Source organism: Alexandromys fortis, unplaced genomic scaffold (genome assembly GCF_014885135.2).
Source record: "Alexandromys fortis isolate MF-2015 unplaced genomic scaffold, M_Fortis_MF-2015_v1.1 scaffold_3, whole genome shotgun sequence".
Lineage (NCBI taxonomy): Eukaryota > Metazoa > Chordata > Mammalia > Rodentia > Cricetidae > Alexandromys > Alexandromys fortis.
Window position 1 is genome coordinate 15,491,948 of NW_026067909.1, and position 16,675 is coordinate 15,508,622.

A 16,675-nucleotide genomic window follows, 5' to 3' on the forward strand; every position below is an offset into this window, starting at 1 on the left:
TGGTGGCATATGCCTTTAACCCCAACGCTGTGAAGGCAAAGGCAGAAGGATATATCTGTGAGTTGGAGGCCAGCCTGATCTATATAGCTGAGTCCCAGGACAGCCAAAGAGACCCTATCTCAAAAATCAAACACATAAAATAACAACAACTATTTTTATTTTATTTTGTTTTTGCTTTTTCGAGACAGGGCTTCTTTGTGTAACAGCCCTGGCTATCCTGGAACTCACTCTGTAGATCAGGCTGGTCTCAAACTCACAGAGATCCTCCTGCCTCTGTCTCCCAAGTGCTAGAATTAAAGTTGTGCACTACCACTGCCTGGTTTGTTTTTAATCTTTTTAAATCTATTTTACTTGTTCATTTATTTTTATACCCTGACCACCTTTCCCCCTCCCTCCTCTCCTCCCAATCCTTCCTCTCCTGTTTTTGATTTTTCTACTGTGGCGACTATCTTCCAATAGCTCTCCACAATGACAAGACAATAGAAAGGGGAGAGGTACCCTATGTCCTCTAGGCCTTTTAGGAAACATGGAGCTGTTCCTTTGGCCACGTCCTTGAGAATCCCCGAGAAGGGTGACACTGCAGATATCAAGAGCGTGGCACTGACTGTTCATAAGGAAGCGGAGTGTCTAGGTCACTCAGCATAATGTTGGCCTCATTGTAAACAAGCAAGTTAAGGGCCAGAGTCTTGGCAAAAGAATTAATTTGAGGATTACGAAGGCAGCTTCCTAAAAACAGTGAAGGAAAACAATCAGGAGAAAAAAGGAAAGCGGAGGGAAAGGCCTTCAGGTTCAACTGCGGCACCAGCCTGCTCCACCCAAAGGAGGGCACTTAGTGAGGACCAGCAAAAGGAGCCTGAGCTGCGGAGAGGAGCTATTCCTCGAGTAAGACTGTGTTGTCTGCATTGTCTGCACACCACATGTGTGTGTCCAGTGACCTCAGAGACCGGAAGAAGGCAATGGATCACTGGGACTGGAGTTACAGATGGTTATAAGACACGTGGGTGCTAGGAAAGAGAAACCAGTGCTCTTAGCTGCTGAACTATCTGACCAGCCCCCCAATGCCGTATGTAAACACCAGGCATTCATGTAACACACAGACATGCAGACAAAACACTCATATATAAAATAAAAATGAACAAAAAACAAAAGCCAAACAAAGCCTCTACTCAACATTTAGGTGTGTCTTATTCTTTCCTTGAATGTTTCTTTTTCTAGTAATCTCTATGCTTAAAATCTATGTTTGCAATGTGTTTTAATAGGGCTGGAGAGATGTCTCAGCAGTTAAGAGCACTTACTGCTCTTGCAGCCTCGCACCTATGACAGGCAGCTCCCCAATTCCTGTAACTCCAGCTCCAGGGGCTGAAGCACTCTTCTAGCCTCTCAGGACACCCACATAACGTTGGCACAGAAACATAAATAAAAATAAATCTTCTTTAAAAGTTTTTGTTTGTTTTTTTGGGATAGGGTTTCTCTATGTAACAGCTCTGGCTGTCCTGGAACTAGCTCTGTAGACCAGACTGGCCTCAAACTCACAGAGATCCGCCTGCCTCTGCCTCCTGAGTGCTGGGATTAAAGGCACCACCGCCCGGCTACACCTTATTTTTTCCCTGAGTGCCTTTTTATTTTTACTAAACTCCAAATCTACTTCATACTGGTTCCTTCTGAAATTCTTTTCCAAGTGGAAGTCAAAGCTACAGTTTTCCCCGAGTTGATGTTCTAAAGGATTAGAGGACCTCTTCAGCTGTTGGGCACCAGCATGGTGTGTCTGTCCCAGCCTGGTACCTGAACTGTGAAGGAAATGGCAGCCACATAAACGAAAGCCCAGAGAAGCTCATACCACCAGTTTGGACGCCAGGTGGCTGGGGACTGGAGGGTGGGGGATGGGGGGTGGGGTAGGGAATGGGGGTGGGGGTGGGGTCCTGTAGCCACAGCTGGTCTGGCTATGGCCACCTTCCAGGGTGAGCTGCACATACTGCCTGCTTCACTGAGCCTCACCTCCATGCAGGACAAGTGTTCCTGCTCTGTTTCTCCATAGTTTCTCTTTATACTTCTGTTGTTCCATGACAATGGCATAAAACATACGTTTCTCTTGACAAACAATTACAGATTCAACACAGATTTCTAGACTTCAGGCATAGAAATGTGATGTGGGAGTGATTTCTTATTAATAAAGAAACTGCCTAGGCCCCTTGATAGGCCAACCCTTAGGTGGGTGGAGTAAACAAAACAGAATGCTGGGAGAAAGAAGCTGAGTCAAGGAGTTGCCATGATTCTCCCATGATTCCAGGCAGACGCCGGTTAAGATCATTCCTGGTAAGCCAGCTCGTGGGCTACACAGATTATTAGAAATGGGTTAGGTCAATATATAAGAGCTAGCCAATAAGAGGCAGTGTTTAAAAGAATACAGTTTCTGTGTAATTATTTCGGGTAAAGCTAGCCATGCGGGCGGCCGGGTGCCGGGGACGCAGCCCCACTGCTCTTATCACTACAGAAATGGAGCTGCTACAGCAGGTGTTTTACAGCACACCTGTAACCCCAACACACTGGAGGTAGAGGATCAGAAGTCCAAGGTCATTCTCAGCTACAAAGGGAAAGTGAGGCTAGCCTGGGCTCATGAGTCCTCTGAGTCAAAAGAAGAGGGAGGACAAGGGAAGAGAACAGAAGAGAAAAGGGAGGTGAAGAGAAAGGAGGGCAGAAGAGAAAGGAAAGGAAGGGAAAGGAAGGAAAGAGAAGGGACGAAAAGGGAGGGGAGGGGATGAAAGGGGAGAGGAGGGGAGGGGAGGAGGGGAAGGGATGAGAAGGGACGGAAAGGGAGGGGAGGGAGGGGAGGGGAGAGGAGGGAAGGGGAGGGGAGAAGGAAAAAGAGCTGGAGAGACGGCCAACCTTAAAGAGCACTGACTTTTACAGGACCCCGTTTCAATTCCCAGCACCCACATGGCAGCTCACAACTGTCTATAACTCCAGTTCCAGGGGATCTGACACCCTCACATGGACATACGTGTAGGGAAAACATGCACGCACATAAAATAATAAAAGGTAAATCATTTGGAGTTGGAGAGATGGCTCAGTGTTTAAGAGCATTGCCTGCTCTTCCAAAGGTCCTGAGTTCAATTCCCAGCAACCACATGGTGGCTCACAACCATCTGTAATGAGGTCTGGTGCCCTCTTCTGGCCTTCAGGCATACACACAGACAGAACATTGTATACATAATAAATAAATAAATAAATATGTCTTAATCCTAGCACTTGGGAGGAGAGGCTGGCAGATCTCTGTGAGTTTAAGGTCAGCCTGGTCTACAGAACAAGTTCCAGGACAGCCAGAGATGCTATACCGAGAAACCCTGTCTCGAAACAAAACAAATCAAACAAACAAACAAAAAAGTCACATGTAATGACACAGGGACAAGAGGAGCCCAGGGCCTTGCTGGCCAGACAGCCTAACACAGCGGTTCTCAACCTTCCTAATGCTGTGATCCTTTAATACAGTTCCTCATGTTGCAGTGACCTCCAACCTTAAAATTACTTTCATTGCTATCCCATAACTGTAATTTTGATACTACTATGAATTATAATGTAAATATCTGTATTTCCCAATGGTCTTAGGTGACCCCTGTGAAAGGGTCATTTGACTCCCAAAGGGGTCATGACCCACGGGTTGAGAACCACTGGTCTAAGAGAACCAGTGGTCTCTGAATTCAGTAAGAGACCTTGTTTCAAAAGCTCCGTTGGAGGGTGATTGAGGATGACACACCACATCGATCTCTGGCCTTCCCAGAAATGTTCACGCGCAGTAACACGGACACTTATCCACACAGGCACAGAAAGGGAAGACATGAGACGATCCGTCCCTAGCCTATGCCTTTTTCCTCCTTTCTACTTCCAAAAATAATAATGATGGATTTTTCTTCAATATTGACTATTTGTTTTGTTTGAACACTGTCTCCATATGTAGCCAAGCTAACCTGGTACTCTCTGCCCGTGCCCTGCACCTGCTTCTTGCATGCTGGGATTTCGGGCACGTGCTGCTATACCTGACACCGCTATTGGCTCTGCAATATGCATCGTCTTGCTTTTTATTGAGTTTTATCATACATGTTTGGATCACTAAGCAAGATTTAACTTCTTTTTTTATTTTTTTTATTTATTTATTAAAGATTTCTGTCTCTTCCCCACCACCGCCTCCCATTTCCCTCCCCTTCCCCAATCAAGTCCCCCTCCCTCGTCAGCCTAAAGAGCAATCAGGGTTCCCTGCCCTGTGGGAAGTCCAAGGACCACCCACCTCCATCCAGGTCTAGTAAGGTGAGCATCCAAACTGCCTAGGCTCCCACAAAGCCAGTACGTGCAGTAGGATCAAAAACCCATTGCCATTGTTCTTGCGTTCTCAGTAGTCCTCATTGTCCACTACGTTCAACGAGTCGGGTTTTATCCCAGGCTTTTTCAGACCCAGGCCAGCTGGCCTTGATGAGTTCCCGATAGAACATCCCCATTGTCTCAGTGTGTGGGTGCACCCCTCGCGGTCCTGAGTTCCTTGCTCGTGCTCTCTCTCCTTCTGCTCCTGATTTGGACCTTGAGATTTCAGTCCGGTGCTCCAATGTGGGTCTCTGTCTCTGTCTCCTTTCATCGCCTGATGAAGTTTAATATTCAGGAGGATGCCTATATGATTTTCTTTGGGTTCTCCTTCTTATTTAGCTTCTCTAAGAACCCGAATTATAGGTTCAATGTCCTTTATTTATGGCTAGAAACCAAATATGAGTGAGAACATCCCATGTTCCTCTTTTTGGGTCTGGCTTACCTCACTCAGGATGGTGTTTTCTATTTCCATCCATTTGCCTGCAAACTTCAAGAAGTCCTTGTTTTTTACTGCTGAGTAGTACTCTAATATGTATATATTCCATACTTTCTTCATCCATTCTTCAATTGAAGGGCATCTAGGTTGTTTCCAGGTTCTGGCTATTACAAACAATGCTGCTATAAACATAGTAGAGCATATACTTTTGTTGTGTGATAAGGCCTCTCTTGGGTATATTCCCAAGAGTGGTATTGCTGGGTCCATGGGTAGGTTGATCCCAAATTTCCTGAGAAACCTCCACACTGCTTTCCAGAGTGGTTGCACAAGTTTGCATTCCCACCAGCAATGGATGAGTGTACCCCTTTCTCCACAACCTCTCCAGCAAAGGCTATCATTGGTGTTTTTGATTTTCGCCATTCTGACAGGTGTAAGATGGTATCTTAAAGTTGTCTTGATTTGCATTTCCCTGATCGCTAAGGAAGTTGAGCATGACCTTAGGTGTCTTTTGGCCATTTGAACTTCTTCTGTTGAGAGATCTCTGTTCAACTCAGTGCCCCATTTTATAATTGGGTTGATTAGCCTTTTACGGTCTAGTTTCTTGAGTTCTTTATATATTTTGGAGATCAGACCTTTGTCAGTTGTGGGGTTGGTGAAGATCTTCTCCCAGTCAGTGGGTTGCCTTTCTGTCTTAGCGACAGTGTCCTTTGCTTTACAGAAGCTTCTCAGTCTCAGGAGGTCCCATTTATTCGATGAGGCCCTTACTGTCTGTGCTGCTGGGGTTATACGTAGGAAGTGGTCTCCTGTGCCCACGTGTTGTAGAGTACTTCCCACTTTCTCTTCAATCAGGTTCAGTGTGTTTGGACTGATATTGAGGTCTTTCACCCACTTGGACTTGAGTTTTGTGCATGGTGATAGATATGGGTCTATTTTCATTCTTCTACAGATTGACATCCAGTTTTGCCAGCACAATTTGTTGAAGATGCTCTCTTTTTTCCATTGTATACTTTTAGCTCCTTTATCGAAAATCAGGTGTTCATATGTTTGTGGGTTAAAGTCAGGGTCTTCTATTCGATTCCATTGGTCGACTTCTCTGTTTTTATGCCAATACCAAGCTGTTTTCAATACTGTAGCTCTGTAATAGAGTTTGAAGTCAGGGATGGTAATGCCTCCAGACGTTCCTTTATTGTATAAGATTGTTTTGGCTATCCTGGGTTTTTTGTTTTTCCATATAAAGTTGATTATTGTCTTCTCCAGATCTGTGAAGAATTTTGATGGGATTTTGATGGGGATTGCATTGAATCTATAGATTGCTTTTGGTAGAATTGCCATTTTTACTATGTTGATCCTCCCAATCCAAGAGCAAGGGAGATCCTTCCATTTTCTGGTGTCCTCTTCTATTTCTTTCTTCAAAGACTTAAAGTTCTTGTCAAATAGATCTTTCACTTCCTTGGTCAGGGTTACCCCAAGATATTTTATGCTCTTTGTGGCTATCGTGAAAGGTGATGCTTCTCTGATTTCCCTCTCTGTTTCCTTATCCTTAGTGTATAGGAAGGCAACTGATTTTTTGGAGTTGATCTTGTATCCTGCCACATTACTAAAGGTGTTTATCAGCTGTAGGAGTTCTTTGGTAGAGTTTTTGGGGTCGCTTATGTATACTATCATATCATCTGCAAATAACGAAAGCTTAACTTCTTCCTTTCCAATACAAATCCCCTTGATCCCCTTATGTTGTCTTATTGCTATTGCTAGAACTTCAAGCACTATATTGAAGAGGTATGGAGAGAGTGGACATCCTTGTCGTGTTCCTGATTTTAGTGGGATGGCTTTGAGGTTTTTCTCCGTTTAATTTAATGTTAGCTGTCGGCTTGTTGTAAATAGCTTTTATTATATTTAGGTATGACCCTTGTATAAGATTTAACTTCTTAACTTTGCGTGAAAGGAACCATACTACTTTTCTTCATTTTCTCAATACTATCTCAATATTTACCTACTGTATTTGACTGCTAGGACATTCCTCTCACAGCCCCTGGGATCCTAGCCCGGGCCTGAAACTGTCAAAACCTAAGGCACCTGGTGACCGGGTCCTGGTGACCGGGAGAGGACAGTTGGGGGATGGCAGCAGACAAAAGTGAGATCAGAGGATTCTCTCAGGAGAAAGGGCATGGCCTGTGAAGAGGGAGTGCTGTGGCATGATGCTCGGAGCCAAGTCTCTCACAGTTGGAGTCACACTCGCTGTTTAGCTGTGCTGAGCTGAACCGCCTTCTTGCCTCTTGGGAACCATTGCAATGCTGGCTGTGGTGGTCACAGAGTGCCCCGAAATAGGGTGCTTCTCATGCCGCCCCTACACCGCCCGCCTGGACAGACATTACTGATGCTTAGTGCTCACAAAGCACTTAGTCACTGTGTTCTGTCCCAAGTGTGGCTGTGTGTCTGGGCAGCAGAGCACACCTTTGACAGGGCGCAAGAGGCTTAGGCTTTGAGCTTGGAAGCCATGCACCCATCTCTGGATTGTCTCTCTGGGGCGTGCCCTGTGGTGACTTTCCATGGGCGTTGATTTGTTTGTTTCTTTGAGTTTTAGTTGTTGTTGTGATTTTTTTTTGTTTTGGGGTTGTTTTGTGTGTTTTGTTTGTTCTTGGTTTTTCACGACAGGGTTTCTCTATGTAGCCCTGGCTGTCCTGGAGCTCACTCTGTAGACCAGGCTAGCCTCAAATTCACAGAGATCCACCTGCCTCTGCCTCCTGAGTGCTGGGATTAAAGTTGTATGTGACCACACCTGGCTTGTGTTGATGTTTTTGTGGCATGTCCACGGTATCTCTCTCCTTCTGTGTCTGTGTGTGTCCATCTGTCTGTCTGTCTGTCTGTCTCTCTGTGTATCTGTCTGTCTGACTTTTGTGCTAAGGAATTCCTTTGGGAAAGGAATGAAGAAGGATTTCATCTGTCAAGTAAGGTGCTCACAAAATATTGCACTTGAGGGTAAAATGGCTCAGCAGGTAAAGATGCTGTCAGTCACCGCTAAGAACTGAGCTTGATCCCGGGACCCACGTGGTGGAAGAAGAGAACTAACTCCCACAACCTGTCCTCTGACCTCTACATGAGCTGTGTCATGTGCCTGCCCTCCCTCACACTCAAATTGATAAACTGTACCTCTGAATGATATCTCTCCTGGGGACTCAGCCCACCTCTCTGGTTTCAGTAGATGTGATTTTATTCCTCTGGGGTTGTGTGTCCAGCTCCTGCCAAAGGTCTCTCCCAGGGCAAGACATTGTGCCTCTGAGGAAGATGGAAGGTGGACTGTCCTAGCCTCATGGCCTCCTGTGATTCTGAAGGACAGGCAGTCACCTCAAGCCATCAGCAGGCACAGGAGTGTTTATGGACTTCAGTATCCTAGACCCACTGGGTTCATCATGGGACCAGGTGTACTCCTGTGTGCTGAGATTATCAGGTACTGGTTCCCTTCAGAGTTCTCACAGATACCCAATGCCCGGGAAGTCTTAGAGCATCGTTGTCCCTCTGTGACTGTGTCTCTTTAGTCTCAACACATATGAAGGGCCTACTACATGGAGGGAGTCTGTGGCTCTGCTTAGAAGTGCTTGAGGGTGGTCCTCTCTGTGTGAGATTCTAGAATATTTGAGGGTCCATATCATAGGCCTGAACCCTGTGTGTTCAGTACTGCTGGGGCCAGGACAGCAGACTGCCAGGGGTGACATGGGTACCCTGTCAGCTGTGGGGTCCTGGGAGTCACTGGGAGCAGAGTGAGGGTCGGGGTGAATGAAGCACACAGAATAAAGCAATGCAAGAAGCAGCGCTGGGCTGGGCAGGGCTGCCTAGCCTTCAGAATCTTGTGACTCTCTCAAGTCAGGCCCAGCCTGGTCCACAGAGCAAGTTCCAGGACAGTCAGGGCTACACAGAGAAACCCTGTCTCAAAGAAGAAGAAGAGGAGGAGAGAGGAAGGTGAAGGAGGAAGAAGAAGCCCATGACCTGAAGTGTCTCTACCACCACGCTTGCTCCCATGAGTCCTGCAGTCACCCTGGAGTGGGTTACACGCGCACACAGTCAAGCCTTCTTTCACTGTTGTGCGCTCGCTTGTGTCCAGAGTCAGTGCTTGATGCCACCACCAGCTGGCAACAAGGCAGGTTAGGTCAGGGGTACTTGGGAGTCCAGCCTGGTTGTCCACGTCTCTCCCTTTAGCTTTTCCCACTCCCAGTCAAGTGTAGTAAGGGGGGTTCTTGTAGGGAGCTGCAGAGGGAGCAGAGGCTTGGCCCCTGCGGGAAGCTGAGGCACCGATGCTCATCTTTCTGAAACAGGGGTGATGAAAGGCACCCACTATGCCTTCTGGCTCCCTACCCTCCTGGCAAGGAGAGGTGAGGTATTTGATTCAAGGCTGGATTCAGTCTTTAAAATTTAGGCAAGAGTGACGTGCTACGCAGCAGGCGGTGAGGACGTGCGCGCCCCTGCTTCTTCCTCTTTCTTGACTCCATTTTTGCGGCAGCAGCCTCGGCGTCCGAGGGTCAGTCGCCAACATGCAGCTCTTTGTACGCGCCCAGGAACTACACACCCTCGAGGTGACCGGCCAAGAAACGGTCGCACAGATCAAAGCTCATATGACCTCACTGGAAGGCATTGCCCCGGAGGATCAAGTCCTGCTTCTGGCTGGCTCGCTGCTGGAGGATGAGGCCACCCTAGGCCAGTGTGGCGTGGAAGCTCTGACCACTTTGGAAGTAGCTGGCCGCATGCTGGGAGGTAAAGTTCATGGTTCCCTGGCCCGTGCTGGAAAACTGAGAGGTCAAACTCCCAAGATGGCCAAGCAGGAGAAGAAGAAGAAGACAGGCCGGGCCAAGTGACAGATGCAGTACAACCGTCGCTTTGTCAACGTTGTGCCCACCTTTGGCAAGAAGAAGGGCCCCAATGCTAATTCCTAAGTCCTATTGTGATCCGGGCAGTCTAATAAAGTCCCTTTGTCCAAAAAAATAAAATAAAAAGAAAAGAAAAGAAAATTTAGGCAAGTTTTGGTCATAGATTTTGACAGTCATATGATTTTGGAAAGATATTTTATGAAAAAAATTATTTTTCTTTTGAGACAGGGTCACAATAGGAAGTAGAAGTGTAGCCGCCTGCTGAGGGTACCTGAGACCCACTCCAGGGTGGGTTGGATACTTTGTCTTGACCCAGCTTTGAGTGAGCTCTCACCCATATCCACGTCAGAACAGTTTCTGACTGATCACCTGATTGGTCGAGCCTCAGATCGTGTTTTCGTTTCATGGTTTGTCTTGTCTTACTGTTTTATGAGACTATCTGACCATGGAGCCCAGGCGCGTCTCAAACTCTCAAGCCCCGTTTCTGCCTCTCAGATGTTCAGATTACAGGCATGCTTGCCACACACACCTGCTACTCCTCGGGATGTCGTTTTTGTTTGCTTTTCTCCTATAGCTCTAAAATATCATCAATACACAGGACAGGGCACCCGACACAGATGCTCGTTGTGTATGAGATGGTAGACATCGAACCCAGAATTTAACACACGCTAGGTAAGTAATAAATAGTTCTACCATTTAGTTACACCTAAAAACCTGTTCAATTCAATAACTACAGACAATTTTATCACCTCAGAGATAAGAAAATGAGAATGCCCCCTATTTGCAAGGCCCTCCGTTATCACTGAACTGTTTTCTCCAAAGACGATGGCCATTATTGCTTTGGCGATTCCTCCCTCTTTCCTGCTGACGAACCCTTTGAGCCAGGGTTAAATCCAGGGTCTTGTGTGTGCTGAGCAAGCGCTACAGCAGCGCCACACTCCTAAGGCCATCACTAATTTTTTGCAATAAGCAGTTCCTTGGTTTTCTTTCTAGTCTTACCATCTACATAGAATTCCTAAGCAAGATTTTGCTTCTGATCGTGAACGGAAGCAGGTCAGGGTGTAGGACTGTACTCCTGGCATTCAGGAGGCTAAGGCAGAAATGCTGTGAGCGTAAGGCCATCTTGGGCTACACAGTGAGGACCAGGCTAGCCAAGACTACACAGCAAGATACAAACACAGAAATCCTAATAATAGAACAACATGGGGGTTTTGGTGCTTTTTTGCTTTTGTTGTGTTTTTGTTTTGTTTTGTTTTTTTTTGTTTTGCTTTGGCTGTTTGCTTTTTTAAGGGTTCTCAGTCAGGCAGTGGTAGTGCATACCTTTAATCCCAGCACTTGGGAGGCAGAGGCAGGTGGGATCTCTGTGAGTTCGAGGCTGCTCTCACAACACCACCCCCCCCCCAAAAAAAAAAAAGATAGGGTATAGTCTTGTCTGTCCTGAGACTTGCTCTATAGACCAGGCTAGCCTTGCACTCACATAGATCTGCCTGCCTCTGCCTCTTGAGTGCTGGGATTAAGGCGTGCACTACCAAAGCATGGCAGACACATGGGTTTGTGTCCAATGTCCCACATTGAGATTCTGAACTACTACTCTGGTTCACTTTCCCTGCCGTCCAGTTCCAAGAACTTACGCTCATACTGGGACCTGCCAGCCTACACTGCAGGGTCTCACAGACTAGGCAGCTGTGGGCATTTCTTGAAGTTCTGGTGCAGGTACTCAGGAGTCTTACAGGCACGGTCCTAAGAATGGAATCGATGGCTCACCGGGTGTGTCAGTTTTGCAAAATAACACTCAGCTGCTTTTCCACAGTGCTCATAGCAATTACTCCCACCAACTAGGGATCAGTTCCTGTTGCTCCATCTGCTCAACACTTGGTATTGTCTGACTTAGATTTTTGCCAATCAGCTAGGCGTTAATGGTACTTATTTTTCTGATTTCTGATGAAAGTGAACCCTTTCCACATAGTTTTAAAATCCTCCCTTGCGGCTTCCTTTCAGATTTTCAACCAAGTTCCATACTATGCTGTCCTCTTCTTGCAATACTAGGGATTGAGTCCAGGGCCTCATGAATGCTAGGCATTCTACCACAAAGCTACATCCCCAGCCTGCGTTCCCCTTTTCCTTGTTGTGTGTGGTGGGGGGTGATGCCTTTGTCTATGCATGTGGAGGTCAGAGGTCAGGCATTCTCCACCTCACTTGCTGAGAATTGAGCTGTCAGTCAGACAGACTAGAGGCCTCCTTGGATCCCCTGCTCTGCAATGACGATGGTGTTAGGGGTATGCGCAGCCATGCCTGTTTTTATGTGGGTGCTATGGATTTGAACTTGAGCAAGTTTTACTCCCTGAGCCATCTCCACAGACGACTTTCTTTAGGAGATAGAATCTCATGGACCCTAGACTAGCCTGGAACTTGTTCTGTAGGTGAGGATGACCTTGAACTTCAGATCCTCACACCTCCCAGTCTTGATTATAGAAGTGTGCACCACCACTCTACCAACCACCACACTCTATCAATCCCAGACATTCTAACAGCAGCTCTGGTATGTTATTAAAAACACTCTCACTCTGTGCCCATCTCTTTATTCAAGTTTCAGATTAACTTTCTAGTATTTACAGAGACCATCTTATTAATATTCTCTTCACCGTGAGATCATGAAGATTTTCTCGTCTTGTGCCGTCACCCTCACTCTCCTGGGGGGGGTCAGCACTCGGATGAGCTGCATTTGCACTATCAAGTCACTGCTCAGGGATGTTTTTTACATTTTTTCTTTTATTAAGAATTTTTAAATACAATTTTTTCTCATTTTACATAGTCACCCCCGTTCCCACTCCCTCTCCACCCTTCCCTGCACTCCTCAGAAAGGGCAAGGCTTCCCATGGGGAGTCAACAAAGCCTGACACTTCACTTTGAGGCAGGCTCCACCCCCCCATCAGTGACACTTTCTGTTGGTAGAAAGAACACCAAGCAGGAGTGAGTGTAAGCAGAATTGTACCTGGTCCCCGCAGCCCTCACCCATATGAGGAAGCTGAGCCTCAGAGGTCATTGGTTCCATGACAGAACAGTCTACCAAATTACAATCTGAGTTCAAGTGGCTATTTTCTTGCAGCAAGTTCATGGGCAAATTTGCTTTTCTGAGCCCCAAATCTCTTCACCTCTCCAAAATGAAATAATTTAAAAATGTTTACAAAGATGTCAGTTTCAGGCTGTTCACGAGCTTGACAACAGCTGGACTGGAATTTAGTTTTCATGTTTAACTATTTCATTGCTATGGTAGCTGGACAAACAGCAAGTGTCCCACCCGTTCTTCCCAGAGGCGGAGAGCACATGACTTGATGACTGGCAGGAGCCCTCTTACCTACATCCTATCCACCCCCTTCCTGGTAACTCTGACTCCTACTGACTTTTCCACCAGGTGCTGCCTGACCAACTGTTGACATCTGGAAGCCTACAGCCTACCTGGCTCCCGGGAAGAAATCAACCCACTGTCTCTCCCACATTATTTAGGAATTGGGACACCTAGGGCACCTGCCCAAGGCCCACATGGCTAGGGTGGCTCCCTCTTGGGAGGGGAAAGGGAAGCCACCAGTTTCGGTCTGCACTGATAAGAAGTGAGGTAGATGTGTTCAACCCTGGGGAAGACACAATCCCAGTCCACCTGCTTTCCAACACAGAAGACCAACTAGGAAGGCCACTGACTTTATTAGTCTAGAAATGTTTATAAGGAGAGTGACTATTTTTGCCAAAAAAAAAAAAGGGGGGGGGAGCCAAAGGGCATCCAACAGATGGTGAAGGGAGGGAGAAAGGGGCCAGAAATCCATTCAGGAAAGCTGGTAGCTGTTGCCATCGACCTGCAGGGGGAGGAGGGGCAAGGCATGCAAGGGCAAGAATTCCAAAATGGATGAAAGGCTGTGGGGAAGAGAACTCCCAAAAGACCCCGGAGTACAAAGGAGGTGACTGTGACAACAGCAATCTTTTCCTTCATGGGGACAGGGAGGAGCCCCACCCAGCTGCCGACTCTGCAGACTAGATTCTGTGGCTGGGGGAACTGAGGAGTCCCCAGAGTGCACTACAAGAAGGCATCGCACCATTCTCGAAGGCACCCAAAGCAGTCCCGGGACTGCTTGGCATTGGCACCACACGTGTCTTTCAGCCATTCTCGGAAGAGGTCTTCGTCTTTCTTTAGCACCAGAAACTGGCCAAGAACAACATAAGCCTGCAAGACAGGAGGGCACACAGCTAAGCGCCTCATGGGCTAAAAACAACACCCTAAGGGGGCCAGATCTCTGAAGCTAGGCAGGGCCAGCTGGTGAGTCCTTGGGAAGGTAAGGCCATTTTTAAGACAGAGTTCTTGCTTTGCTGCCTAGACTAACATTAAACTCAATGCTCTTGTCTCAACCTCACAAGTGCTGGGGTCAGAACCAGGACCCACTACACCTAGTTCCACTTTTGTGGCACTGAAAACACCCAAAAGGATGGGACACAGTGGGGTACACCTTTAACCCCAGCACTTGTGAGGTAGAAGCCCTGTCTCAAAACAACAACAAAAAAACCTAACCACTAAAATGACCTTGTCTCCCAGATGCCCCCAAACCACTTCAAATTATCTACTACTGTCCGTGCCCTCCCCATACCCCTACTTTCCTCACTCCCAATTTTTTTGCTTGGAAACACCGGTTGCCAACTTTCACTCGGACCCCTCCCTGACGTTAGTGGCCATGCCACACCTTATCAAAGCCCCTTTCCTCCAGCTTCTTGCCCAGGACTTCACCAATCCCGGCCAGACTCCCCACTGGCTTTTCCCCCATGGGCTCTGCCACGAAGTCTCGGTGCTTTTGGGAAGTTGTCATCTTGATCAGGTTTAACCTGAAAAATCCCAAAAACAAACAAACAAACAAAAAGCAGGTTAGGGCTGAAGACCACAACTCCCAAGGGCAATCTCCTAGGTCAGCTACTGTGGCTGCTTCCTCGATTCCTCTTATTTCACACCTGAGCAAACTGAGGGCCTGGGAAGTCTTTCCCCCGCTATTGCGGAATCTCCACTTTTTGGTTTGGGTACTGACCCGGTGGAGAGGACCAGCTTGCACTAACAGGTGGCGCACGCAGGGCACCGCAAAGATTCCCAGACACAGCGGCCAGGGCCTGCCCCGTCGCTGTCCCTCTCGGTGACCTTGGCTAGGCAGACGCCGACCCCGCTGCGACCACGTGGTAGGAATTGCAAACACGGGGTCTCGCGGGCCGCGCCGCCCTCCAGAGGCCACCTAGCGCCGCGCACCCGCTCCGCCGGGCCGCAGGCTCCGCCCCGAGCGCGCCGCCCCGCCCCTCCTCCTCCACGCGCCACCGCCCCGCGCGCCGCCTCTCCCGCAGGGCCGGGCGGCTCCGCTGCAACGGCGCGCCGCGGCCTTTGAGTGCTCCTCGCCCTCCCGCCGCGGCGCGCCCCCTCCGCCCGGAGCCCGGAGCCCTGCCTCACCGCTCACGCTCACCGGCAGCTCCGGCTCTGGTAACGGCTGCTCGCGCTACTCGGCAGCTCCCGCCGATACCTCAAGCTACTAGAACGTTCTTCGACTTCCGCTTCCGGGTCGTCTTATGAGCCGCCTTCCAAAAAAAAAATACCCAAATTGGGCGCGTCTAGCCACCCAGAACCATAGAGTTGAGGCGCAACCGCTAAGCGCGGCGCCCACAGGAGTCGCTGTTTTCCGGTCCCTCACAGGAAGCCGCGCTGCTTTCTGCGGTCTTGTTTCTCCGGCCGCCCTTCCCACCTGGTGAGGCCGAGGAGACTACTACCATCTTTTTCCTGCCCGGCAACTGGAACGCAAAGACTTAGGTTTGCCTGACTAGCTCGAGGGACGAGTTAAAGGAACGGACAGCGAGGGGCGGGGCATCCGGAGGGCTACTGAGAGCCCCGGAAGTGCAATTGTCGCGGGTTCCTCGGAGTCCGGGCTACCTGACCTCCAGCCTCCTGACGGAAGCTAAGGACTCCCGAAGTCTGAGGCCCGGCGTCCAGACCTGCGCCCCGTCGTGACTACCTGCAAATCGCTCCCTCTGCTTCCGTCGAGCGAGGCTTGAAGTGAGTCGTGGACTAGCTGCTTCCAGCGTCACCCTGGAAAACCGAGCGAGCTTGTCTAACGCCGAGCGGGTGAGTGCTGCGATGGTCGCCGCGTCCATCTGCTCCGCGGAGTGTTAGAGATCCGCTTGCCTCCGCCTCCATGGGTTGGGATTAGAGTTTTGAGATTAAAAATTTGAGCCGGGCGGTAGTGGCGCACGCCTTTAATCCCAGCACTCGGGAGGCAGGCGGATCTCTGAGTTCGAGGCCAGCCTGGTCTACAAGAGTGAGTTTCAGGACAGCCGGGAGTGTTTCACAGAGAAAACATGTCTCAAAACAGCAAGACTGGACTGAGGTTAAAGGCTTGAGCCATCCCCACCTCCCAACTGAAACTATAAAACGTGTCGTGGTTTGTTAAGATTTGTTGTGTGTGTGGCTATTCCAAGTGCCCTTGGAGGCCAGAAAAGGGCATTGGATTCCCCTAGAATTAGAGTTAGAGTGGGTTGTAAATCAGCTGATGTGGATGCTGGGTTATGTTTGCTCTTTTTGAGACAGGATCTCCCTATGTAGACCAGGCTGACCTCGAACTCAACAGTTGTCTACCTGCCTCTACCTACCAGGTGCTAGGAATAACAGTGTACACCAGCATCTGGCTAAAGCTTGTGTTTTGGTTTTTTTTTTAATTTTTTTAAAAAATGTGTATCAGTTTTTACATGCATGATGTACCTCTCCAAAAGAGGGTGTTGGATCCCCTGGGGCTGGAGTCGGGGCAGTTGTAAGCCTGTGTGATTGTTGGGAACCGCATGTGGATTCTCTGCAAAAGCAAGTTGTCCAGTACTGTAAAGCTCATGGTTTGTTTTTTGTTTGTTTGTTTGTTTTGTTTTGTTTTGTTTTTCGAGACAGGGTTTCTCTGTGGCTTTGGAGCCTGTCCTGGAACTAGCTCTGTAGACCAGGCTGGTCTCGAACTCACAGAGATCCGCCTGCCTCTGCCTC

General features: G+C 48.4%; 2 protein-coding genes across 2 annotated transcripts; one reads left to right on the forward strand and one right to left on the reverse strand.

Annotated features, from left to right (window-relative positions):
• Positions 1-9,205: 9,205 nt before the first annotated feature.
• Positions 9,206-9,722, forward strand: LOC126498505 (ubiquitin-like protein FUBI). The gene has a single exon (XM_050137216.1). It carries the CDS (start codon positions 9,310-9,312, stop codon positions 9,628-9,630), a length of 321 nt encoding a protein of 106 aa, XP_049993173.1. The 5' UTR covers positions 9,206-9,309; the 3' UTR covers positions 9,631-9,722.
• A 3,831-nt stretch (positions 9,723-13,553) lies between these two features.
• On the reverse strand, positions 13,554-15,799 carry Banf1 (barrier to autointegration nuclear assembly factor 1). The gene is made up of 3 exons (XM_050137639.1): positions 15,110-15,799; positions 14,367-14,505; positions 13,554-13,855 (listed from the first exon to the last, which is right to left on the reverse strand). The coding sequence occupies exons 2-3, from the start codon at positions 14,487-14,489 to the stop codon at positions 13,709-13,711; spliced, it is 270 nt and encodes an 89-aa protein (XP_049993596.1). The 5' UTR covers positions 14,490-14,505; positions 15,110-15,799; the 3' UTR covers positions 13,554-13,708.
• Between the last annotated feature and the right edge of the window lie 876 nt (positions 15,800-16,675).

Coding starts and splice junctions, on each gene's coding strand:
- Banf1 (XM_050137639.1), bottom strand. CDS start 14,489: ATGACAACTTCCCAAAAGCACCGAGACTTCGTGGCAGAGCCCATGGGG. Junction 13,856..14,366: donor AGGAAAGGGGCTTTGATAAG/GTGTGGCATGGC, acceptor CCTGTCTTGCAG/GCTTATGTTGTTCTTGGCCA.
- LOC126498505 (XM_050137216.1), top strand. CDS start 9,310: ATGCAGCTCTTTGTACGCGCCCAGGAACTACACACCCTCGAGGTGACC.